The sequence below is a fragment of the Paralichthys olivaceus genome, chromosome 9 (genome assembly GCF_024713975.1).
Source record: "Paralichthys olivaceus isolate ysfri-2021 chromosome 9, ASM2471397v2, whole genome shotgun sequence".
NCBI lineage: Eukaryota > Metazoa > Chordata > Actinopteri > Pleuronectiformes > Paralichthyidae > Paralichthys > Paralichthys olivaceus.
In genome coordinates, this window is record NC_091101.1 from 26,264,021 (window position 1) to 26,291,858 (window position 27,838).

Below are 27,838 nucleotides of genomic sequence, written 5' to 3' on the forward strand. Positions count from 1 at the left end.
TTATTCAGGCACAAATAGATTTCTGTCTTCATGAGTTAATAACAATCAGATTTTATATTTTAACAACGTATTCACTATTCTCCAATTCTTGTTGGCCCAGTTTTATTAAACACATTCCCTCTGAGATATTTGATATCAGACACTTCTTCAAACCCAAAGTTACAGCTGTTATCTCTTATAACATTTGTTTGGTTTGTGACGAATCAATTATACAAACCTTCCTCTGAACTTCACAGGGTTCCCACCTCATGCCGTCTCTATCCATGACTATGATCTGCTGTGTTCTGGAAAAACCTTCCATGGTCCTAACGAGAATTTAATTCTGCCAAAGACACTGAAATAGGTGCGTTACGCTGCTACACACCCGGTGGCCAGAGACGTGATGTTTCTGTGTTGTCAGTCCATCCGTCATATTCTTGTGAACAGGATATCTCAAGAATACTGTTTGGATTTGAGTGGTCGAAGGTCAAAGGTCACAATGTATTTGGACGAGCTGTGCAGAAAACAGACGGGGGGGGGGGGTAATAGTTGAAAAGGAAAAACAAGAAGACATCTCTGTAGTTCAAAGTTTTTCTGTCGCTGTCTTTGGCACAGGAGGTTGATTTCCCACTTGATTCTCAGGTGTGACTCCTGGATAGAACATGACAGGAAGATGATTTCCCACTTTCTGAATCCCACCTACAAAGCTTTGATTTCTAAAATCTGACGTGGGCAGAGATTCACAGGTCTGACTCCTGGATAGAACATGAGAGGAAGGTGATTAGACGCAGATAACTGAACCTGAAACAACGTGAAGCCCTCGGTGAATAATCCTAAGTAACGTCGTGTTGGGGGGGGGGGGGGGGGTGTACTGTAAGTCGACAGCAGTGGGAAGTAAAAGAGCAAACTGCAGCTTTCAAGTTGAATTCAGGCTTTTAAGGCAGCAGGATTTTCAGTTTTCTCTCCATCGAGTTATTACTTTCTTGACTTGTTAATTTGAATATTTCATCCACCTCTTCTGGTTTCTGTCCCACAGATTCCTGAAGCTAATATGAGCCTTCACATTTCGCTCCTGCTCAGTGGGCGAGCGGACAGCGGGAGGCCTCCCTTTTGGCAGATTTACATTTCTGTAGGTTATTTCTGACAGATAAACACCACTTTGGCTTATTCTCACCTCTGTGGAACCTCAGTGCTTGACAGTCATAATTGCTTTAAATCGTACTCAGATGCTGATTTCTTCAGGAGATCTTGAAAACAATGAGACGTCTCAGATTTAACAAAACCACACTGAAGAATCAGTGATTTCATCGAGTCGTTCAAACATAAAACCAGAGTTTCGATTAAATGTTTTCCCTCAGTTTAACATCGTCATATAAACACTGGGCTCTGTGTTGAGGAGGTTGATAAAACTACTTTTATGACTCTGTAATAATAAAGATGGAACTTGTGAGAGAACATAAAGAAGTTCAAACGGAGACAGTTTTATCTTCAGCTGTTGTGTTTGATATAAACTTTGTGTTTGTGTTGTTTATGTGAGCAACACAAAGATAATTAAGTGAGAGACTAATTCAACATGAACTGTTTTTACGTCCACTTCCTCTTTAAAACTTTATTATATTTTGACATTTTGTTGTTAGCTCAGCTGTTAGCATCCTCTCCACCCAGATGTGCTGGTGAAATGGATCAATGGAATCAAACTGAATGGGCGTAAATTATTTTAAGCCACTGCTTCTGTCTGGACAACGTAAAAAGCTGTTGATTTTGACTACCCATAATGCACCTGGAACCTGGTTCTGTGTAGTACCTGTTTTTCAAAGAAGTCACTGTTGCACCGTGTGTCAGTGCTTGATTCAAGCCACCACTTTCCCCTGTTCTGCTGGTTTTTCTGTGATGTGGCCTTCATCTCTCTGAGGTGGCGTTTGACCACACGGTGTGGCCTGCACCTCTCTGCCCGCCTCTCACCCGGGTTCACCGTCAATTTCCTGAGTCCTGCCACCTCTTTCCACCCCGAGCCTGCCAATTATCCCGCTTTGCATCTTCCTCGCTCGACCTGTGAGGCTCACGGCAAGCGGCGATGAAAGAGGTGGCGATGCGAGCACCTTATTCATATTCATCTCCCAGGTGCCATCACTGTGCGGCTGGGAAAAGTCCGGCCAATTAGCGGAGCCGGTGTAAATGGAGGGCGGGGGGGGGGGGAGGTCTGGATGTCTCCCTGTCAGGACCGTTGTCACAGCAACACGAGCTCTGATGTTGTTGTGAGGTGAGGCAGAGGGACGACAGCAGAGGAGGGAGGTCGCCATGAAGAAAAAGGACGAGTGTCTGTGACAAAATTCAGTGGGGCGGCTTTTCCTTCACGGCCACCCCCCCTCCCCTTCGCCGTCCAGGAAGTCGACAGCAGGACAACGTCTGGGCCCCATTTGGCCCCGAGCCTTTGCTTTGCGGGATTTAGATGAGATTATGGGGTGTCGGAGACAGGAGACGTCAGGATTGAACAAAAACCAATGGCTAATCCATGGTGACCCCCTTGCTAATCCACTTATTTGGCAGGAATTAACGGAACGATCCTTCTTAAATTAATAAGGTTTCCCCACGTCCTGCCTCCAGAGCAGCAGGAGAGGAGTCGGACCCTCCCCTCACGTCGGTGTCGAGACAACAAATGTTTCATCTTTGTTTAGGCATTAAAATTACGTCTTCACTTCCAGACCCCCGAGTCTTTCAGATTGATTCATTAGTAGTTTGATGAATTACTATTTAAGGTGTTTTGTATTTATATCATTTCTTTCTTTCTCTATTAAACCAAAGTTCTCAATCAAATTGGATCCATGTTCATCAGTGCATTAATCCCACTCGTTCTCATTCAGGCCCTGACACAGGACACAGACTCATCGTTTGCCACTTGAACGTATCAATACCAACATCGCAGTTTAGAAATGGAAGTGGGAAATAAACTCGTGAAAACGTCCAAGTACAGCAAACGTTCAAAGAGAAAAGACGTGCGCCGGCTCAGGATGTGTAGAACTTTGATCTTTAACTTTAGATTTCACTCGAGGCAGCTTCACTTTCCTGCTGAAGTTCTTTGTCATTATTTACCTCGACTGTGGAGTTCAGCTTCTCCTATCACAAAAGATCTTTAAGACATCTTGAGCTGTTGCTTTATAGAGTGTCTTGCGACTCTCTCACTTGCATCACTTGTTCGAATTAACGTCCGTCCCACAGCTCTAACAATAAAGTGTGAATAAAGACGGATGACGGGACAGCGTACCACGGGTCCACTTCACGATCACTACAGCACAGACTCAGACAAGATGGCAGCCTTCACATCCATGTTATTTTGGCTTCATTTCTGGATAGAGTCCCATCATTCATCTTTATTTTACAGTTCACGGCTCTCGCGCATTAAAGGTGGACCTTCAAAACAGCCAGCAATGTTTTTACCATCCTCATCACAAGTTATGTCAACCAGTATTTTACTAAGAAGATATTTTTGAATCCGATGAATGTGGGCGCTGCCAGTGATTCGCAGAAATGAACCAAACAAGTTCAACCAACCTGCGGGTCGGTGTGATGCATGTGGACCTTTGTGAGGCTGGATATTTACAGCAGTGAATTTATAAACATCTTCGTTCTGTTTTTTAAAGAGCTGCTCTAAGGTCAGTTGAACTTTTCAGTAGCAAACGACTCTCACTTCTCCCAAGACCTTAAATATTTCAACACTCGAATGCTGAAATATTCTCTATATTTTCCATAAAAAAAGATGCATACTGTACAGCTTTCAGGCCGACAGCCTGAACGCTACATAACTGCAGCAAAAACAGTAACGAGATTCTGAAAGCAAAAGACTGCAGAACGTGAATGACTCAGAAGAGAGTGGGAAACCCGTAGCAGCAGACAATTTCAGCTTGATACATTATGTGGAAATATATGGATGAAAACGCAGGAAAAAATGAAACACAGAGCAGCTTTATTAGAATGTGACAAAAAACCAGCAGCCGAGCAAATGGAAGGAAAACTGCGGACGACGTGGAAACAGCCGAATGAAATAGGTGGAGTGGGGAAAAGGGTAAAAATGTCTGGATGCATGAGGAATGTAAATCTCTCACAGCCACCTGGAAAAAAAAAAAGATAAATTCATGTGAATTTCAAATTGAAACATGATGAGAAAAACCTGCATTTGACAGAAAGCAGGAAAAAGGATGAAGAATGAGACTGGGAGAGGAGGTGGGAGTCGAGTCAATTTTATTTACACAGGAGTTATCTCAGGGCAGCTTTCATATAGAGCAGGTCCTCTTTACAATATATTTACACAGACCCAACGCTCCCCTGTGAGCGAGCACATGGGAGGTCATCAGAGACGGGGAGGAGGAGGAGGAGGAGGAGAGACTGAGGACGGAGGGATTAGACGGACGCAGGCAGGTAATCCTGGAGGAGGAGGTCGTTAGCCGGGATCGAGCTAATTAAAATGTGATTTGTGCTACAAGCAGCTTACCGACTGCTGCACGAGAAGAAGAAGAAACACAGAGAGGGAAAAAAAAGAATGCAGCAGCTTCCTGCCACGAGAAACACAAATGTCCTTGTTGTAGAAAATACAATATTGTGTTTTAATGTATTTCCATTCGGTGAAACAACGACAGGATGAATGTGGTTCCCCCGGATCCTGAGATAAATCTTAATGGCTCTGCTGCTCCTCTGAGTTTTCATTAGCACCACCAGCAGGTCAAAGTTTTCACTTATGCTGTGAAATGTCTCAACATCAGCGCTGGCTCGATGCACCGCTGAGCCTCAGAACAGCCTCGCTTACCCGTCGGATTTTCTAAAGTGATGTCCATCGACAGCTGTTCCAATCTCCTGCCCTCTGCAGTACATGTTGTGAGCTTATTAACTGTTCCTATAATGATGGAAGAAGGCCTCCAGATTTGCAGCGAGCTGTCTGCATTCACTGCAGGCACACTGAGCTACAGCAGGCAGGGAAATAACATCGCTTTTGATCAATAAGTGCAGAACATTTTTCCTCGTGCACGCTTCGCTTTTTGCCGACTGCGAACTGCCGGTGCTCGGTAAATATGTGAAGCTTCTGAAGCCCACAGAAGACGCTTTGTCCTCAACGAGCACTTGTCACTGGAAATAATTCTGACGTCTAATCTCCTAATTTACTGAGACTACAGTGTTTTGGTTTTATCCATTATCTGTACCACTTATCTGAGTGTCGTGGGGGGGCTGGAGCTAATCCCAGCTAACACCGGGTGAGAGGAGTGGTGATAGAGACGATGGACCATTCACGCTCATCCTAACCTGCGTCTGTTTGGACTGTGAGAGGGAGAAACTCACACAGGCACAGAGACAACATGAAAGCTCAGTTTAGCATTTAGCATCTTTATTTAGTTGTAGAAGAAATGAATCTGCAGTGTTTTCAGAGAAGGAACAGACTGTTTCACACCGACCTTGTTTGGTTCAGACCTGCAGACCTTTCAGTTTAGTCTGAACCAGAGTATTTGAAAGGTTCCGACTAACAGAGGAGTCCTGGGTCTGGATCAAACTGAACCGTGGCTTTCAGACCAATTGCACTTGTTTTATTTGTCAAATGAAACGAGTGAACAAACAGGTGAAGCCTGGTTCAGACTCTCAGATGAGAAAACGCAGATGTGCGACAGATATCTTCAGTGTGAGCAGCTCCAGACGATGGAGGGATTCCAGAATGAAAATGAATGAATATCACAGGGAGCCTTTACATTTCTGTTTATTCAAATCTATCAGTTGTTTGATAGAATCGCTCCCTCTCTCGTTCTTCCTCCTCCCACTCTTCTTCCCGCTCTCCCTCCTCCTCTCTGAAGCACTTGGATATTGGATTCTGAAATGTTTCTGTATCGTATTGATTTTTGCTTTCACTTCAGAGCAGCTCAGACAGCCTCAACTTGTGTGTGTGTGTGTGTGTGTGTGTGTGTGTTCATGGATTCTTACATCCAGCGTATTGTTTCTCCGTCTCTCTTTCTTTCACACATTTTATGGTCCAGTGTTAAAACAGGTCTGGAGGTAAAGGAAATTTCCTTCTGCTCGTTTGTTACAAACAACACTGACCAAGTGTTTAGAGGAATTAATGATCTGTAAAAAGAGCCGCATATTTGTGAGGTGTTTTTAAATATTTGCATCATCGATAGGAACCAATCAGATCAGAGCAGGGAAGTCAGAACCTCTTGAGATGGGCTCAGACTTTAGTGATTTGAGATTTCTACCCCCCCGAGCTGACAACACACCAACGTCATCTCTTTAATCTTCCACACAGAATACAATCTGCCTTTTACATTATTATGAGGCAGCGTTTCCATTTGATGATAACAAAACAATGTGTCATGCGTTGGTGACACAGACCGACAAACTATAACCCTTTAGTTAGCGGAGAATTAGATTTGTGAAAAACATATCAAAATAAGACAAAGCAAATGATTTCATTTTGCAAATGTATTAAAACGAGTCCCTGTTTCTACAGAAATGAAACAATCTCTGGATGTAAAAACTGAGGAGTGATTTGGAAAAATGCTCACAGGTGGAAAATGTAGTGGAGACTATTTGTGGTTAATAGCCTGAAACACTGTTCACATATTACCTGTGAAATGAAACGAAAACATTTCATTCTCTTCCTTCTTCCTGCAGTGCAGTGATTTATTCTGGACTTTATCACATTATCAGATATTTGATGTTTTTCCATAAAAGCAGAAATGAGACATTTGGAGCTCGCCTGGGCTCCGCAGCCCGATGGATTCAGAAACATCCAGTTCCTTCCTCTGCTGTTTGCAGCTGAGTTGGACTGAAGGAGCTCGGAGAAGTTTGGAGGAACTGATTTCCTCTTTAATCATCCTGTAAGCATGTGGGGACCGTCAGAAGTAACATTACAGCGAGGGGAAATGTACTAAATGGGAAGTGGAGTGCGGTAATTGTCCTTTTAATGGACGCTTGCTTAAGTGTGAAATGCCTTTGAATTGGTCCGTCATCATCACTGTAGTCGTCCATAAATAGACACAATGGGCCCCTCACACACACACACACACACAGACACACACACAGACACACACACAGACACACACAGACAGATCCAGGCCGGTCTGTGTGAGGCCGGCTGGCCGGCAGCTATACGGTGAATCGGCTTCTTGTGATCCGCTCGCTGTGATTGGATTAAGCCGTCATCCGTGGCAGATGATCTGCTTGTCCACCCACACAACAACAGCCAGATCCCTGCCACTCCACCCCGATCACTAAGCAGATTTGACAGACAATAGCATTATGCCTCCGCCACATGTCTTTCATTAACAGTGGGGGGGGGGTTACAGGAATCAGGACAGACTGAAGCTCTGGTTCAGATCAGTTTCTTCTCAATGTGTCTCTTCTGTGAATGAGCCTGTGTCTGCACTGACTGTGACGCAAGATGAATATAGAATGAACCAAAAGATTCTCATGATTTAATAGAGTAAATATTTTACTGTGGAGACAATAAGTTTATTTATCATCCATGAGAAGAGAAGTGGATTAGTTTAATGTTCTGTGTTGTTTCCTTTTCATTACGAAGTCTGGGACTTTCTTTTTTTACTCTTTCTATCTAGAGATGAAATAACCAGTGTTTGTGGGGATAAACATCAGGATGTCCACTCTTTGCTCTTTTCAAGGGATTCTGGGAATCCCAGCAGAGTTCATGTTTCTGCTCTTGAGCCATGACCAACATCACAACATCAGGACCGGAGCTGTGAGACTGCAGACGCTGCATGTTAACACTCCAGCACCTCCACCACCCCCCAGCGCTGTTTGGTGATTCTGAGCGTGCTCGGCCAGCTCCCAGTCGAAGGCCGCAGCTTTCATGGCCGCGGCTCCAGAAAATCCAGGGAACCAGGAGAGAGCTACATGTGGCAGGACAGGAGGTCCTGGAGGAGGAAGGGGAAGAAATAAGGACATGGATGAAGAGTCAGATAAACAAGGAATCAAAAGCAGAAGAGGGAGGACAGGAATGAAATGGATGGTAGTGAGGATGAAGAGGGGGGTTAAAAACAAGGAGGAAGAGGAGGTGGAAAGTTGGAGCTGAAGGAGAAGGAGGGAGGTCCAATGAAGCAGGAGCTTCATAGGATGAAAATTAAAGGAATGAATGACATGAGAAAGAAAAAAAAACAGGAAATAAGTGAGTTACGGAGAAGAGGGATGAGGAAGATGAGTGGCAGGTCAAGAAAGGAGACAAGTAGGATGACTGCAAAAACAGGAAACATAGAGGAGGTGAGCAGGAGGAGGTAGAGGATGAGGAGGAGAGGAGGAGGCAGAAGAGTCAGGAAGCGAGATAATGAAATGAGGAGGTGTAGAAGAAAATTAAAATGATGCTGAGGAGGTAGAGGAAGAAAGCGACGAGGCAACAAGGAGCAGGAGGAGGTAGAGGAGGGAGGAGGGAGAACTGGAGGAGGGACTGGAGGTGTGTGCCAGGGTCGGAGTCTCGAGTTTGTGTTTTGTGTTTTCCCTCACGCAGCTCGTCTGCCAGCAGGAGGCGCTGGGCTTGTCCTGGATCAGACCATCTGTTAGAGATTTGGCTGCTGACCCTGAAAATCAAACCACACACACACACACACACACACACACACACACTGCGGTTCACTTGTGGTGAGAATCAGCTCAGCTGCAGCATCATGTGATCTGTTGAACATATGACACCTGTCTGTCCCTCCCTCTGTCCGTCCATCCGTCCACGTACTTATCCTCCCATTCAGGGTCACAGGGGTCTGGATTCTCTCCCAGCATGCTCTGGGTGACGTCTGTACCTCATCACAGCGTTTAAAAAAAACAACTAAAACTACCCACGATCGCCAATGGATCATTTTGTCCTTGGTGCTACAGGACAGGAAGTGTCGTCTCCGTCCTGAGCTTGTGTTTGATTCATGAGGAGTTTATGTGTAAATGTATGAAACCAGAACTGGAACATATGTAGAAGTGTGAAGTTTTTAAAAAGAGGAAATCCTCCGGGCAATAGAAAGTTGTAAAGTACATACGTGTAAAACTGGGGAGTGTATTTAAAATATTAGACTGAGTGTATTTTATTTCCTTGTAACAGCAGCTGTGCCTATATACAGTAACACAGTCACCTACACACACACAGTGTCAGTGGTGGTTAGCAGCAGGGACATCCGTCATGCTGCTGGCAGGCTGCAGCATCACCGAGGACCCGAGGTCTGAGGTCAAAGGTCACGGTGAGGGGCAAGGACAGAGCCTGGGGCAGCACAGACACACACACACACACTCATACAATGATGCACACACACATACACAGGGAGACGTACACAAATGCACATATAGTGACACACACACACACACACATGCAGTCCGTCCCTGATGTCGTGTTCACCTCCCCTGCAGCAGATCAACGTTTTGTCCCCCAGAGGACGACAAAGTCTGAACACAACAACCTTCTCTTTTCTCCTTTCCTTACCTCTCCTTCCCTCGTCTCCTCTCCCGCTCACCTCCTCCCTCCTCACACCTCTGTCCTCGTAGGTGACTATAACGAATGTCATTGAGCTCACGAGCCTCCCTCACGTCGGCCTTCGTGGTCGACCACAGCTGTGCCAGATGTGGATTCTCTCTCTGGGTCAAATGACAGCTGTCAGTCACAGTTTTATCTCATGTACAGGAACACTTGAGATTTTTCTGCTGATTGTTGAGAAACTTTTAAACTTTTTTTGTGGCTTCAGAATCAACTGAGATTTGTATTTTATTAGTGATGGATGAAGTATTTATGAAGGAGTTGGACGGTGTTGAGGTCACGGCTCAGAGCAGGGTCAGTCAGATTCTTCAACACCAAACTGTTTCATTACGGTTTTTTGTCTGTGCACGAGTCGTTTTCATGTCAAAGGGTCTTTCTAGTTTCTGCAAATATGCTGCAGCATTAAGATTTCCCTTCACTGCAGGTAGGAAGCTGAAACATAACCCATGTAGGTGGACAGGGTTTCCTGCACAGCATTTTCTGCTTTACTCATCGTTATAGATTCCTCTGGTGTACAAGGTGAAAAAACAGCTTTCTATCTTTCTGTTCAATCTCCTTTGTGAGCTCAAAGCTAATGGTGGAGATGCTAACCTGCAGATAAACATCACTCCACAGATTTGTATTGTTGTGAATCAAAAACATGAGGTGCAGCTCAGTGTGAAGGACTGACAGCTGTAAGTCAAGGGGGAAGGAACGTCACTGGGAAATAAGTGCTTCGTCTTTATTTTATGTGTGTGTTCAGATATAAATCTAATGGTGTGCGTTGACATGCTCAGATTCATGTCCGTGTTTGTACGTGTGTGTGTGTGATGAGGTCTTACTTATGGGGACCTGAATCTGTTCACACAGTCACATTATAGGGACTTATTTTCCACATTAGAGAAATGATTGTGTATTTTTTAAATGTCAAGGTAAAGACAAGTTTAAGTTTGGTTAAGTTAAGGCTAAGTTTAGATGAGGGCAATGTTTGGGTTAAGGAAAGTAGTATAAGAAGTAGTAGATTAGAGTAAGTCTCCAGGCAATCAACGTAATGTCCTTCGAAGTCATGAAGACACATCAGTGTGTGTGTGTGTGTGTGTGTGTGTGTGTGTGTGTGTGTGTGTGTGTCTGTGTGTGTGTGTTTGGGGAGTTGCTTCCTCAGATATTTCACCGTTTTGACAGGAAGTCAATTTCCTATTTGCAGTTTGTTCTGGCAGCGATTGGTCCAGTCTGAGTTGATTTGTCTTCATCCCGACCAATCAGATCCTCAAGCACACACGGTCACAGGTCGTCATAACGACAGATCGGGTAGTCATCAGAAGTTCTGTTGGCACTCAAACGCCCCAAAAACTTTTTCTGGTTAGAAATGTTTAAATATGCATTTTTATCAAATGTGTTTACTGTGTGTGTGTGTGTGTGTGTGTGTGTGTGTGTGTGTGTGTGTGTGTGTGTGTGTGTGCTCGTGCTGTCTCACTGTGAGAATCTATCTGAGAGAAGAAAGAAAGAAAAGAGCTCCTTCCTCAGCGGCGGCAGCTGCAACCTTCGCTATTCATCCCTGTCATTAGAGTGTCTGAAGCCGCCATATTATTCTGTTATGCAGTTTGCTGCGTCTCTGTGTGTGTGTGTGTGTGTGTGTGAGAAGTGGCTGAACTCTATCTGGAATTGAAATGAAAGCAGCAGCGTTACAGGAGCTATTTTCTTCTCTGTGGCCGGCCCTTATTGTGGACTTATACTCAACTGACCACTGGGTTTGTTTGGACGCTTTGTTCTGCGCTCTGAGTCTCATGTTAATGTCCACGATGAGCTCATTAAAGCACAAAACATGTCTGCCGTCCAAACACACACACACACACACACACACACACTCATGGAGATCAGTTGCTCCTGTTTGATGTAATCACAGCGGGCATGGCACACATACTGTACATCAGGACTTCTCTGAGTCTTCTCGTCCTCTGAGCCCCGTTTATTTTTCTTTAATTATGCTAAGTAGCTTCTTTTTGACTTTTTATTCTCCGCTCTTCGCCTCGATTTCAACCAGACACCCTCACACGTCCGATAACGCTGAATCAAGGACTCCGGGATCTGTGTTGAGACGTCTGCTGAACTATATCTGAGCTCGTTTTATATAAAAATCAAGATTATAAATTAAGTACAAAAGTTGTATTTCAGTTAAACTGGAGGAAAATGCCGGTAGATTTACACATATGTTTCACAGTTTTATGTTAAATAAATAAACGTGACGTGTTTCTCACATCTCAGTTCACACATACGTACAAAGTGATCTTCTTTAGATTAATCACAATTGAAATGTGAGATATGAGAATCAAGCATATTCACGTGTAATGATCTCAAACAGGAACATGTGGTTTATGGATATTTATCACTGATGATTCATCCGTCTGCAACTTTAACCGTTCAGAAGAAGTCACTGCTGCACAAACATAAACACAAAGTGTGTTTTCATAAGAGTGTAACGTGTTTCCAGAGGCGGAGTCGATCGCTTCTTCCTGCTTTAACCCGTCGTCTGATTTTATAACCAAATATTTCTGATGCTGCTTCACCTGCACGAAGTCACCGTTAATCAATGAGAGTGGAGCCATTAAAGCTCCGAGTCAATCAGTCTTTCTCTGAATTCTCAAGTGTTCAGTGAAACATGAGTCATGGCATTAACCACTGAACACACACACACACAGCAGGATCTCCTCTTTAGATAACAGAGGAGATGAAGAGGAGGAGTTATCGTTAAAAGGATTGGGCTGGCAATGGTTGGCATGGCGACTTCTGCCAAAGAAGTCCTCCTGAAGTTTTATTTTATCTTTTTTCCCCCTCAGTCATGAAAAGGCTTTTTACCAGTTTCCTCTTTCTGGAGGCAAGATGTTAAAAAGCTGGAGGAGATCAGACGGAGTGGGGGGGGGGGGCGGCAGAGACGTGGGCGGTCTGTAAAGGAAAACTGAAAGGACAAATGAAGTGAGGTACGAGGTCGGACCGCAGCCCCGCCTCCAGACTCCCTTGTCCGCAGCTCGGCTCATTGTCTCAGCTCACGTTGCTTCTGCAGCTCGGCTCCACCGCACTTCAATAGAGAGATGATGGGAGGGCAGGTGTATTGTCCTCATGGTCACACATGAGAGGAAGCAGTTCAATCAACTTCCTGTTTCCTTTAATTTGACACGGAGACTGGAGATGAACGAGCGAAGTGAACAGTGTTTATGACACTGAATTCATGAACAGATTCAAACTAACGCTGCTGCTGCTGCTGAAGAGACGGTGGTCGAACGTGTGGACCATAACAACCCGTGTTGGAGTCCAGCTATTCTTTATCTCTGCTAATCTCATGAAGCCACAATATCCTGGATATGGGTGCAGCCATCTTGTCCCGTACTGACAGAGGTACCAAGGTCCCACTGATACATGCTGCTACCCCCACTACTATATAAGTGATACTGCTGTTACTAATACTCATACTTGTAAGTAGTAGCATCATACAATAGAGTTTAACAGTGTACACACACTGCAGAGGAGACAATCTACTTCCTGTTTACATCACATGACCAGCGTACATGGACGGTCACGTGATATGTGTTTGAGATAATTACTGGTACGGAGCGAAAGCGCTATTATTAGTACTGCTGCTACTAATGCTATAACTTCAAGCACTGCTGCGACCACTACGGCATGTTTGGGTTTTGCTTATAAGAGCTGACAGAAGCTGGTAGTCGTCAGGCCGCATGGTGATGAAAGGGCTTGAAGCCTGATTGGTGCTTGTGTGAGCTTTTTTTCTGGGATGGTATCCCAGGAGGAGCACTTGTTTTCTACATGTCTGCAGCTCTTATTGGTAATCAAGCTTTTTAAGTCACACTCATTTAGCTCCTCCTGCTATCAGCGAGCATGCCCACCCTGCAGGGGTCCGATATAACGACTCCCTCTGCCTGTGGGTTTCAGAATAAAGAGAATCGGTTAAATGAGACTTCATACTTTGTGTTAAGGATCTTCTAATACATTTCACTTCGGAATCCATCTCGGTCCAGTTCTGTGTCATTTTGGTCTGAGTGGCTGAGCGCCTGTCCGTCAGCCTGCGACAGAGTGATTGAGAAAAAAAGAGATAAGTGCAGGAGCACAGCGGCTGAAACTGATTTTGCAAAAAGAAAAGAGGTATAGAGAAGAAGAAGCGGAGACCTGAGAGAGAGCAGGACACTTAAGAGGGAAAATCGACTTTGAAAAATGAGAAAGAGAGAGCGACGGGTCAGAGCTTCACCAATAAAGCAAAAAAAGAAAAGATTCAGCCTTGGCAGGAGAAACTGAGGCATTGTTCTGAGAGCTCTTCAGCCGGCGGACACATCCAGCTTCCATCTCCACTCTCCCACAGCCATTTAACTGATTTAATTCTCCAAAATGGAGTCTCTCTGTCAGACTGATCAGTTTGTTCTTTTCCCTCAGCCGTCACGCTCCCCTTAGCCTCCTCCACAGTAAATCTGTTTAATAGGAACACATAAAAAACAACATAAATTCAAAGGTTGAGCAACGTAAAACAGCACAACAAGCAACCTAATAAAGACGGCAATACAGCTGACTACTCACAATGTTATCTAATGCAGGGCAATAAGCTAATGCTAACTGAAGAGGTCGTATAAAGCGACAGGTCACATAGATCACAGAGCAGCTGGAGGCTGACTGACAGCTGATATCTGATGAGTCAGTCACTCACTGCAGTTTAAATTACAGACACTCCGATAACTGACCAGCAGCGGTACTGACAGTGTAAAAGTAAAAACAAGGTTAGAATGAAGGAACCAGGAACATGTGACCATCAGAAAAACGCAATTAAAGTATTTTTAGGATGTTTTCACACCTGAGAGTCTGAATCAAACCTCACGTGTTTGTTCTATAGTTTAATTTGATCCGGTTAGTTTTGGTTTCACATTCTAATTTAGGGAGCGCACTTTGAAAGAATTTTGTCAGACACACGTATGTCCTGTCGTCATCACCTGCAGCTTTCTCTTCTTTTTCTTCCTCTATTCTTTAATGCTGTCTTAACTTCCTGCAATTAGTCTCTCTGCAAACAAACCGATCTGGACCCTGACCACGTCTTTTGGTCATTATTTTGGTTCACACTGAATCAAATGAGGTACTTGTGAATTCGTCCTTAGTTTTTCAGACTAACAAACTTTAAATGTGGAGACGACAGGACGGGAATTCTTTTTGTAAATGATTATCTGTGTTAAATATGCACCAACCAACCGCACTGTGCCACCCTGTTGATACTGTGCACCAGATTCAATCAGATTAGATAAGAAAATGCTTTGTTGTTCAGTTTGGAACAGTTTACTTGGTGGGGGGGGGGTGTTCTATTAAGATACTCGTACACTAGAATTTCAACTTTCTCCTGCATCATGGGAGTGAGGAGTGTTTTTAATTGGCCATCAGACATTTTGGTTTGGCCTCTTCAGGCTCTTACATGGTTGTAGCATAGTCATGAGTCCAGTCCCTTAATTCAGCAGACGACACACAACCAATTTACCAGAGACAAATGCTGACAGCTTTTTTTTTGTGTGTCAAAAACGGTCAAGGCAGCGTGAAAGCAAACATAACCCACAGTCAGTTCAGTCCAGAGCGCTGGAGGACATAAGTCGTGAGCTTTAGTTTTCCACTCAGATGATCTACTCGAACAGTGTACGTTGGAATTTCTTGAACATTTCAAGTGTGTGCCCAGAAGTCAAGGTCTGAGCTGAACTGTGGATTTGTAGAATCATTGCACCCCAAGTTCTTACAAAGTTAACCCATTACTTAGCCATCAGACAACCCTGGAACACCCAGTGCTGACAAAGGACGTCCACTCAGTCAGCGGCGGACACATGCAGCCGCGTAGTGTTTATTCTATTGTGGACAGTGTGAGAATGGAAGCCTGGAGCTGTGAATAGAGGACACCGCTGGGCAGCAACCATTACATTATCACAGGCCCGACAGACAGAGAGGGCTGTTGAGTTACACTGCCACTTAACTTGGCACTGAAATGTCTCTTTTATGCAGCCAGACAACACCTTCATGCAGGTAAAAATGCCACTGAGACCTTTTTCTATTCTCTTTTGTGTGCAGCTGTTAGAGACTCAGCGACTGGAGAATGTGGATGAAGCAGCGGCTCCCAGTCTGTTATGGTTGTGTTAAAAGGGGTCTTTATGTCAGGTCTCACTTCATCTGAAGTCCTGATAAAAACTCACAGTCGCTGGAGGACCATTTGTGAAAATTCGTTTTTTGAACGTTTCCATTGTTGCTATCACTCCAGAATTTGTCCACTTCAACATGATAATAATGAAAAACATTCATGTATTAAGAACTTGAAATCTGTGACACCTCACTGTGGCTCTGCTCTTCAGCCTCGTCTCTAACGTATCAAACATGGAATATTTCACGGATTTTAAAAACAGAATTTCAGTTTGAAGACCGTAAAGTGTTTATAAAAATGGACGTAGACTTTTGGTCTGGAGAGTGAAGCCAACGCAGAAGTGCCTAAAACTTATTTTTTCTCTCTGACCAGCAGGGGGCGACTCCTCTGTTAGTTTCTATAGATACTTTGTCCTCAGGAGTTTTTGTCTCAGTCTTCTTCAAACAGCTGATGTTTAATAAATTATGATCATTTAGAGTCAAACGGACCAGAAAGCACCGGATGGATTGGGGGTGGACACCACAGTGTGATTGACAGCTAGTACCGTCCAATGGGTGCAGGTGGCTGCTGTAGGTGGGCGTCCTCAAGCAGTCCATCAGGCTCCACCCCTGCTCCTCCAAATATGGTAACTTCTGGTTTCCAAGATGGCGTTGGACAAAATGTCAAACTGAGGCTTCAGAACATCAGCTCACAAACCAACGGTTGACGTCACGTCACAGCGTTAACCCAACATGTCCATATCTTCAGCTGATTGAACGCCACGCCAATGATCCCCTTCATGACCCCTCGTTTCCGATATGCTGCTGAGCTGTCCAGGCCCAGAGACAACAAGGCAGCCCCGAATCTCGATGCATCCTCTACGTTACGTCACCGTTGAGGATCCTGTTGTCGTGTTACCCTTTGGTAAACTTCAGACCTGAGCTTCTTCCTCTGTGACGTCCTGCCCAGACTAACCTGTGGTAAACTCACGAGCAGAGACGTTACCCAGCTCGTTACTCTGCGGCTGTTTTTAACCTCTGTGATCATTGTACGTTTTGCCTTTGGAGTCATTAAAGCTGGACGTCCTCCTCTAGCGTGAGTTGTGATTAATCATCTCTATTTATAGAGAGTTTGTGAGAGTGTGGACGGACGAGTATTGAAGCTGATTTGAGATGACTTTGACTTTGTCGCCATTTCCAGCATATGCAGTTTTTGACCACCACTACATCTATCTATCTATCCATCTATCTATCTTTCTGTCTATCTGTCTATCTTTTTATCTATCTATCTATCTATCTGTCTATCTGTCTATCTGTCTATCTGACTATCTATTTATCTATCTATCCATCTATCTATCTTTCTGTCTATCTGTCTATCTGTCTATCTTTTTATCTATCTATCTATCTGTCTATCTTTTTATCTATCTATCTGTCTATCTATCTATCTATCTATCTATCTATCTATCTATCTGTCTATCTATCTATCTGTCTGTCTATCATTTATCTATCTATCTATCTATCTATCTATCTATATATCTGTCTATCTATCTATCTGTCTGTCTGTCTGTCTGTCTGTCTGTCTGTCTGTCTGTCCATCTATCTGTCTATCTATCTATCTATCTATCTATCTATCTATCTATCTATCTATCTATCTATCTATCTATCTATCTGTCTGTCTATCTATCTATCTATCTATCTGTCTGTCTGTCTGTCTGTCTGTCTATCTCTCTGTCTGTCTGTCTATCTATCTGTCTATCTGTCTGTCTGTCTGTCTATTTATTTTTGAATGTACTTTGCATTGAGAGGTTCTTGTTACAATAAAAAAGAGCTGACGACAGACATGACGCTTGTTTAGTTGTCTGCCTCCAGACCTGAGTATGATCGAACATCACATGAGTTGATGAAACCTAGCGGCCGGTGGGATGGTGGACGGCGAGGTTTCTTCGCTCTACATACAGTATCGCCTCAGGGCTGTTTTTCTCTTCAGCGGGGCTCCATCAAAGTCCATTTCTACCCCCCCCCCCCCCTTTGGTAAAGTGTGTTCTTTTTGCTTACATTTTTTTCAGTAGATGTTTTCATGCGTCGTGTCGTCTTGTCCCTGAATGTTACAGGATCAGCGTCTTACCCGTTGAATGTCTTTGAGTTCGGTATCTTACTTTCTTTACAGTTGAATTTTACCACGACTAGCTTTGGTTCTTGTGTTGTGAATGTGGTGAATCTACATCTGTGCCTCCTTATTGAGGTTTTGCTTGACTTCCTGTAAAAGCAAAAGCTGTATATAAAAACTGTCTCCATCCATTTTTTGTGCTAAACTAAAATAAGCTACTTGGCTACTGAACAGACAATTGTGACATAATCCCACAATCATCGAAAACGGTGAAAGTGCTGAGATCAAATGTCAACAAAACAGCTTTAGAAAAACAAGTTATTGGACCTTGAGTTGAGATCATTACTTTATACTCCATTAGAGGATTCTGTAGAAACCTCGAGAGACAAATTAATTCAACCCCTCTGGAGCCGACGTCTCCGTCCACGCTAACCTCCAACTTTCTCTGCTGAAACTTTGTCTTAATGTGCACCAGAAACCAAAGAAAAAGCTGGAACACACCGGTCGGCACTGGCTGCATACAAAGCGTCTCAGGGTACAAAACATAATTGCGAGGCGTCCTTGAAGGAGAAGCACATATTTATCATTTTCGCAGCTTTTATTAGAGTCGTGTTGGAAAGTATTTAGATATTGTTCAATATCTTTTGCAGTGTTAAGAGAAATGTGGAGGTGTTTGTTGTGTGTGTCTGCGATGACTGATGAGGTTGGGCTACCAGCGTATTTATAATATTCACAACTAAAACATTTGAGTTTTTACTCCACACACTTTCTGTTGTGAAGTTTCTTCAAATGATGCGAGGAGTCTAATTTTAGTCTTTTTGGCGGATGGCCTCCCGTCCTTCTGTTTAACAGCCCAAAGTTAAGCGAAACAAACGCTCTCTTCTTGGTAAATGTTGGACAACCTTTATTCGACGGCTGTGAGACTGAAGCTGATATTTAAAGGCTCAGGAGAGTTTCACATTTCAAACTGAGCTCTGGAAACTTGAACTGCATCTTTGAGGCGAACTTCTGTGTTTATCCTCCCACTTTGATTCCGTGCAGTTCAACAGAAAAGGCCGAGCGCCTTGACTTCATAAACCGGAGATCAGCTTTCTTTTATTTTATATTATTTTATCGAGTTTGAAGTCAAAATGTGAAAAACCAAAGACTTTATCACAGGAATAAATGTTCTTCATTTGTAAAACAAATCAAGCAGCTGCCAGTCAGCTGGATCCCTTTGTCTGGAAAGAGGAGATCATATTGTCATTTCTGCAGATTTATGTCCAGCGCTGTTCAGTTGAGCGTGTTTCAGTGTTTGATATGTAACGAACGTGACTGACATCTCACCACCGGTGTCATTCATTCAAGCTCCTCTCGTCCAGATGGAGGCAGTAGTCATAACAAATCATCTTGATCGCCCCCTGGTGGCTGGCTGCAATATAGTTGACAAACTCTGCCTCCTCCATGTTAGCAGATGGGCCTTGGACAAAACAAAAATAACTACACGTCAAATGATACCTTTCTATAAAAAATGGGGGGTGGAAGATGGCTGGTTTCAGGGCTTTGCTCGAGGGCACCTCAGTGCTAATGAGCAGAAGAGATCGGTTCAGTTCTCGTCACACTTTTCTTGCAAGGCCGCTTCTCAGACCACAACGACTACAGATACTTTATTTTTTCTAAATATCTCAACAGAAACCAGAAATTCTGGCTTCAAAATAAAAAAGGCTAAATGCGTTTCTGCCTTTCCTGAAGTATAGCGCTTGTATTTCCAGATCCATGAGGTGTTGGGGCAGAGATCTTCACCCTCCACACCTCCTGCATCTGTCGGGTCTGCGGTTTGAAGCTTCGATGATCAGAACCTGCAAACGCTCCAAACATCAGCCGTCACATTCTTTTTCTCCTTCAACCTAAATATGAACACATGCTATATTTACATACAGTATCTGCCTCCGAGCCGCGTGTAACCTGGCTTTGATTCAACACTGTTGTGACCCATTTCCCAGATCAATGACATCTGGAGGAGGAGGAGGAGGTGGCAGGATGGAGGGAGGGAGGGAAGGTCGCAGGGAGGAGCCGATGATGTCTAACAAACGCGCCTGGCGGGAGGTAACCTCTGGAGCAGGTAGCGTGGCGGAGGCTCTAAACGAGGCCGACGTCCAACTGTGTGTTTCATTATGAGCAGATGCTGCCACGATGGGAGGGAGGAGAGAGGGGTGAGGAGCGTGGAGGAGTAACAGGGAAGGAGAGAGAGAAGGAGGAGAGGAGGAGGAGTGAAAGCAAAAGAAGAGAATCAGGAAGGAAAGAATGAAGAGGAATAAAGGAGATGAGGAGGCAGGATGAGGAAAAAAAGCATGGGAAGGAGATGACACAAGGGGAGAAAGCAAGGAGGGATTAAAGGAATGAAAAGGAGGTAAAGAGAGAGATGGAGGAGGAAGGAAGGAAGCAAAGAAAGTAAAGGAGAGAGGAAAGTGAGGAAAGGATTAGGTGACGACTGTAATCCCTAAAAACTGCAGCAGCACACCGACCGTGTGTGTGTGTGTGTGTACACACACACACAAACTATGCAAGGTCACAACTTGCAGCAGCCAACCAGCTGACAACTACTACTATACTAATGTGTGTGTGTGTGTGTGTGTGTGTGTGTGTGTGTGTGGCCTTGTGAATCTCTCTCTCACACATTAACACTCGTTAAAGGATTTTATTTTAAACCAAAGTCTAAAAAGACCTTTGCACACAAAGTCCGTATTATTCCTTTAAAAAAGTTGCATGTTAAGAATAAATACGACCTCACTTTGAGTTTTATAATGAAATGATTATTATTATTAATTTTAGGTGAAGAATCCAAATGACTTCAGTTACATGAGCTCGAGACGTTAAAGCACAGAAATGTTTATTGAGGAAATGTAGATTTTCTTCTCATTCCATGAATTTATCTAACGTGTCACATTCAGTTCATGTTTGACTTGAGGCAGGAAACTTACCAGAGATGTGTTTTTATCTGATTTATTTTTAGTCAAATAATATAATATATTTAAAATGATGCATTTGACTGTGACAGTGTTTGTGCACAGCTCCATTTTTTTTCTGTGCCTCTGCAAACTGCTCCTACATTTTTTTAATTGCCTCCTTTTTTAAACATTATTTTTTCTTCAGCCAGTTTTCAATTAATCCTCCTTTTTTCTTTTTCTTATATTTTTGCTTTTTTCTCATTGATGAGACATTTTGCATGGAATGTGTTTTTCTGCGCTGCGTTACCTGAGGTGTAAGACGTTCGTATCTATCCTCTTGTAGGTGGAGCGTCGTCGAGCAGCGTGCTGGAGAGGGGGGCCGGACAAAAAAGACTGCCTTAAGACAAAACTAAAGACACAAAGAGCATCTAAAGCTTTTTCTCTTTTTTCTCCTCCTCCAATTTACTAAAAGAAAAGTGATTAAGTCCTCAAGCTTTTTTTCCCTCTCTGCTTCAGTTCTGAGGATTTTTTCTCCTCCCTTCGTCAAGAACTGCTTTTTTTTTGCTTCATGTTTCAAGTTCACGGTGAAAGTTTTTGTCGAGGAGATTCGAATCAGAAAAACCAAACGAAAGAAAAATACTTTTTGTTGGAGAAAATGTTTGAATAATGAATTTTCGTCGACGCTGCGCTCTTCTCTGTGTGGACGTTTCCGAAGTGGACACGATCGCAGTGGATTATCAGCTCTGCACCTTCTAATGGGGTTTTGCTCTTGTTGCTCTTTTTTCCTGCTGTTTTTGCAGCTTGGTTTTTTCTGTGTGAGAAACTGTCGCTCCACTTTGTTTCCCCAGGGTCACATTTTATCGGCAGATCGATCCTCTTTTCAGACATCTTCCTGTTTTTTGTTTTTATTTTTCCGGTAGCCCTGGTGCCTGTAGTTGATGATTGACAGTCAAGGTTCGGAGGACAGGGTGAGGGCAGATAATCAGCCCGCCCACCTCCTCCTCTCAAGGCCAATAGAAACTCTGGTTTGAACTGACAGGAGAAGCTGTGGACACCTTTTTGATCCCCTCCATCACTCCTCCACTTGATTGGGACGAATACAGTTAAAGGAGCAAGTCGACATTTTTATGGGAAATCTGTAATTGCCTCGTGAGCCACAGTCAGATGAGTGTGATTGTCTGGAATAGAAAGTGATGCAGTACCTAATTAGCCTAGCTTAGCACAAAGACTGGAAGCAAGGGGAAACTGCTAGCCTGGCTCAGTTGAAAGAGAAACAATAGAGCAGTACTGGTTCTCATAGAGAAACAAAAACCTTTCTGAAAGAAAATCTGTCTCTTAATCACGCACTTTATATTCACGATCTTTCAAACCTTCGTCAGGTCGAACACAAACACACAAGCAGCACCGTCGGCAGGTCAACGAGTACGTAAGCAACACAGGAGCCTTTCAACAGACTTAGCGGCCCCACCCCCAGAAAACACATAATACCAAACCGCATGGTTCCAACCTCTGTACACTAGATGGAGCTCTTACGATTGTAAAATTAAAAATGAGAAATGTTTACTCTTTTTTACAACGTTTTCCAAACTTTACAATCGTCGGGCAGAACAAAAAACGTTTATTTACGTCAACGTCGTCCATTTTTCCTGATTAGTTAACGTCAGATTAATGTTTCACCATTTTCTTTATTGCACAATGTTATAATCATTGCAAGATTCTTATCAACATGTGGCAAAAATCCTGCTGATGAAAACTGTGTCCTTTTACATTTGAAGAAATTAAATGAAACTGACCAACATCGTTAGCAACAAGTTCAGAGTGGAGCCCCACCTCATGCTGCTTGTTAGCTTAGCCTGCTAGTGTAGCTACATAGATTAAAGACAAATCAAAAGGGTTTCGATGGAGCTAAGCTAGTTTCCCCTGCTTCTGATCTTTAAGCCTAATAAGTCCTAATCATGTTACGACAATTTAACAGCATTAATTTAACGATAACTGCGGCAAATTGTTCAATGATTCATAAATGTAATGATATATTTCAACAGAGTATCTCTCTCTCTATCTATCCACCATCTATCTTCCTCTTCCTCCTCCTCAGCGAAGGTTTCAGCCAAATCAGTTTTAGTTTTAATGGCGTTAATCTGCCATCGAATCCACTCATCACAGCAGTCGACCTGTCAATCAAATCTCTAAAGACTGTGACACTCAGCGACCCGTCCGTCACGTCCCTCCCCCCTCGTATCTTTCAGTAAATAAACCTGTGTAGGACTCAGCCGGTCGGTTAGTAACAGACGAGTAGCCGCTGACTCACAGCCTGGACGTTTTGTATGTAAGTGCAGCAGTGTGTTTGTTCTGAACTATAACAGTATGTTAACGGGATATAAAGTTGTAAACTGGTGTATGAGTCTGAATATTTGTAGTCATCGGTGGTTTGCTGTAGGAATCGAACAGAGCAGCTGAGTGACCTGCTGCCGTACCTGTGAATGTACTTTGTATTCAGAAGTTTTTATTACAATAAACAAGTGCTGAAATTAGACACGTCACTCGTTGTTTCCGAGCCTTCACATAAACAATACACAGCACATAAAGATCGTAAGTGTCCCAATCGCCCCCTGGTGGCTGGCTGCAGCATAGGTCATAAATCTCATCTATGTTAGTGGATGGGACATGAAACAGACTAAAAAGTTTGGCTTAGACGTCATGATTGACAGCTGAGACTGACTCATGATTGGTTGCTTGTTTCGGCCCGACCTCGACACCGAGGCTCCACACTACAGAAGAGTCAGAGTCATAGTGTGGCAGAGTTTGTATCCAGGATATTAGCTTCGTTTCTGGAAGTCGTCCGTCTTTATTTATGATATGTTTCTGTGATATAAACACACACAACAATACAAACATCTATGTCACAAGGAAATTATCATAAATACTTAATGTGAAGCAGCAAAATGAAACCAAACAGTTTCCCCTCTCAAGTTTATATCTTGACTTTTGTTCAGTTCTCTTGTTTTGGGCGTGTACCTTGTGTTATGAGTCATAACCACTTTGTTAGCGGGTCGTCCCACCTTCCACTTTCTGATCCTGCATCCTAAGAGTTTCACCTTTACATTTAGTTTTCTGTGAACATGTCGGCGATGACATCCCCGAGCTTCCCATCCAAAAATTTTAATTGCATTGATCGATTACACATCATCTTAAGCAGCTCGGTTATTGATTGTGGAAAATGTTTGCAGAGCTGAGGAATAAACAGCCTCTGATGATTCGTGTTTCTCAAAGTTTAAATGTGAACCTGAAAGATTAAGACTAAAGTAAATACTTCAGAGACCAGTTCAGAACGCTAACATTAACATTTAATTTATGGACTTCTGAGCGCAGTATGCATTAGAGCGTGGATCAGAGTGAGGTTCACGCTGCAATTTTCTGTCCAAACTCGACTGAGCTAGAATTAAAACTAACCGACCCTGACGTGAACCTGAGCCTGATGCAGTTAATATGAGCTGCACCGAGTTTGTGTCTCACACAGAAAGTTATTTCACGTTTGCCCTGATTACACACATGTGCAGAGACGTGTGTAAATATACATATATGTACAAAACTGGTGTTACGTCCAGGTAGTAACAACATTTGTTCAAATCTACATTTTCCAAACAATCAGTTGTCGTCGTGTAAATAACTGTGGTCCCAGATCAGTTTTGATTCAGCACCATGACAGGCGGACGAGTCATTGTCACCGAACCTTAAGTATCGTTTCACGTTTTGTCTGAATCTATTCCGACCACACTCTCTGAAGGACGAGATGGTCGTGGACGAAATGTCAAACTGAGGCTTCAACACTGTCCACTGACCCTTTAACCCCTCCCACTCAGACACAGACAGAGACAGTGTCCGACCTGATTCTCTTTTGTATCATTAACAATTTAATATTTTTGGGGTTTTGAGTGTCGCTCCTTCAGAATAAAATATATTCGAGATTGACAGTCGCATCAGTTTCACCTCCAGCTCTAAATAAAAACTCCTCGCAAAACTTTCGGTGTAAGCAAACGTATCATGAATACTTGATCGTTTTGTTCTCTGACATAATGTCCAGGAGGCAGCTCTGCTCCGGTTTCATTACAGGCCTCCGCGGCAGATTACTGAGCTCGGTGTTTGCAGGCTGCCGCGGACAAACATTCATCATCTCACTGATCACAGTGAAAACACAAAACCACGCTGCTGTAATGAAACAGTGAAGTGGACAATGAGAGGTTGGAAAAGACGAGTGAAAGGTCAGTCAACAGAAACAACATCGATTTCAGATTTGTGTTCGTCTTTCCTGGACGTGGTGCAAATATTCTGTTAGTGTGTGTGTGTGTGTGTGTGTGTGTGTGTGTGGTCGTCCCCGGAGAGTTTCAGTTTTTTCACCTTATCTTTTGTGGTAAATAGAGAATGTGTTTTTCAGTGTGTCGGAGAACCAGTCCATACTTAGTGCTGCTGTTATATTTTAATTAAAGTCGAACGGCGGCCTTAATTACCGCCATGATAAACAACACCTCTCTCTCTCTCCCTCCCTCTCTCTCTGTCTTGTCATCAAAGCCCAGATGTAGAGACACATGCACATATATATATATACTCACACACACACACACTCACACACACACACACACACACTAAGCCTGCGGTCGGTCTCGGTGGTGCAGCAGAACTGTGTTTATGGCTGTTAATGAAAACTGAGGCCGGAGTCCCAGAATCCCAACGCTAATCACCATCCAAATCTCTGGACAGGAGAAAGAGAGGGAGCGAGCGAGGGAGAGAGACCCAGAGAGAGAGAGAGAGAGAGATGAAGAACTTTCAGAGACGACAACATCTGATCACATTCATGTCTGAACAAGCAGAGAAAGATAAGAGATTAAGTGACGAAGAAGCAGTCGTCCATCTTCCTGTGTGTGTGTGTGTGTGTGTATCATTAGGAATGTAATATAATCCTCATCAGTTTAAAATCACCTGAGAAATCTAGAATTATCGGTTTCCGTAACGTGCGTCCAGGTGCTCCGCCATTTTGCCCCGCCTTGTTTCTGCAGTCGCCCCCACTGTTCACGTGCATGTTGCAGACGTGCAGTGTTGATTTCGGAGGTTGTGCACAAGCATCTCTCCAAAAAAAGTTATCCTGTCAGAGTTAGAGCTCAAAATACAAGTTCACAGTGTCGTTAAAATCAAAACGGTTCTTCCCTGGGGAGCAGTAATGTGATGACTCCATTCTGTTTAAATTGCTATAGTTTTTCACATCGTGAGGTAATTTCAATGATCGCGTGTTAATATGTAGATAAAACTTATTTTTACTTGTTCAACATAAAAACATCATCAAACTGAGTTTTCTGTGAGAACGTGAAGCTCCACTCTGCAGTTTTCACACTGTCTGAAAATAGAACAGGGTTTATTAAGCACACGCAGGCTCACTGAGCTCCGACCGGCTGTAGAGAATGGACCATATGAAGAGACATGGCCGCCCAGAGTGCACTGTTTGAGGAGAGAGGAAACACGGGAACCAGCCTCCTCCTCCGCTGAGACAGATTCTCCTCCTGGCTGGAAATAGTTTCTTCTCACATTTGCACATTTTCAGTGATGAAGAAATTCATCGTCCAAAACTAAACTGCCAATTTTATTTTCATTTAGCTCAATATCTGACCGGCTGTATAACCCACAGCTATAAACTGAGCCTCTCGTTTCTCTTGGCTCAACTGACAAAAACAAACGCACATCATCTTTTTCTTAATTTAACACACAAAACATTTTTTGAAGCTGCCTGTAGGTGTCGCTGGTGGTTCTGCAGCTCCTCAGTGACCCTGTGTGTCCTGGGTAATTGTGTTACGATAATAAATCATGTCCTCTTGGCCGTTACGCTGCTGCTCACAACACAGAGTCAAGAGAATTGATTTGAATTGAAATAACAAGATGAGATCAGATCATTTTATTTTCTGAAAACAAGAGAAAAAAAATCCAAAAAGATTATTTTTTGGATCAACGGCCATTTGGACCGTGAAGTGTCCTCTGCCGCCCTCGACCACAACTCCACCAGACTGCTACTGTTAGCACGGAGCCAACACACACACACACACACACACACAAACCTAGATGTACTCACACATACTCAAAACAAAAACACAAGGATACAGAGCCTCCAAATAATTAGTGATCCCAGAAGTCTGCAGCAGCATAGTGCCAGCAGTGTGTGTGTGTGTGTGTGTGTGTGTGTGTGTGTGTGTGTGTGTGTGTGTGTGTGTGTTCAGGTTTGGACAGTCCCCTTAATGAGGAGACAGAGGACAGACTGGTTTATAGAGAAAACCTTCCAAATCCCATTATTGCTCTGGTTAGTGTGTGTATGTAGGGGTGTGTGGGTGGTTTTACGAGTAGGAGTGTGTATCATTGTGTGTGTGTGTGTGTGTTTTGTCTCTGTGAGTCTATATAAGTCTCTAAGTTGTGTGTGTGTGTGTGTGTGTGTCCCACTCTGTCCTCAGTAAACAGCGACTTCTCATTAAAGCTTTCCGCTTGGCTGCTACCGAGCACCGAGTCCTGGAACCTGGATAATCCACTCCCCTACACACACACAAACACACACACACACACACACACACACACACACACACACACACACAGCTCTTGCCAGCCTGACTTGCAGCTCTTATATCAACTCAACAGTCACCTGGAGAGAAAATAATGTGGAAAAAGAAGAATGTGAGGAAGAGATAAGAAAAGGAAGTAATGGAGAAAGGAGGAGAAGGAAGAGGAGAACGAGGGAGAGGGAGGTCAGGAGGAACATGGGAAAGGAGGTGTAAACAGAGGATTTGCAGTGTAAGAGGAAGAGGCAGAGGGGAAGAGAGGAGAGGAGGAGGATGGAGAGAGATGATGAGGAGACGAGGAGATCTTTAGGAATGATGAAGAGAGGACAGAGCAGAACAGTTGAGAAAGGAGCTCGATGAAGAAATGAAGGATTTAGGAGTAAAGGAGGAGATGATGAGGAACGAAAGAACAAGAGGAACATATTAAAAAGAAGGAGCAGCAGTGCTGAAAAGAAGATTAGTAAGACTATGAGGAAGGAGAGGAAGGTATGAAAATGAGGATGAAGAAAAGAGGATAATAGATGAAGCTAAGGAAAAGGAGGGATCGTGAGGAAAGAGTTGAGGAAGGAGACGGACAATTGTAAACCGGAAGAGGAGGAACATTAATGGAAGAGTAGAAAGGAAG

At 43.5% G+C, this 27,838-nt stretch overlaps 1 protein-coding gene across 6 annotated transcripts in view; it reads left to right on the forward strand.

Annotated features, from left to right (window-relative positions):
• LOC109644972 (protocadherin-1-like) overlaps positions 1-27,838 on the forward strand; it is a 434,528-nt gene that overhangs the window by 371,564 nt on the left and 35,126 nt on the right. The window contains exon 5 of one of the 6 annotated variants that reach the window (XM_069531947.1): positions 237-358. The exons of 4 other annotated variants lie outside the window; for them this stretch is intronic. In XM_069531947.1, coding sequence (XP_069388048.1) covers positions 237-343 — 107 coding nt within the window. In that variant the 3' untranslated portion in view covers positions 344-358. Of the gene's footprint in view, positions 1-236; positions 359-20,969; positions 23,170-27,838 lie in introns of those variants that run through there. One more of the 6 variants, XM_069531948.1, reaches the window with a different exon arrangement.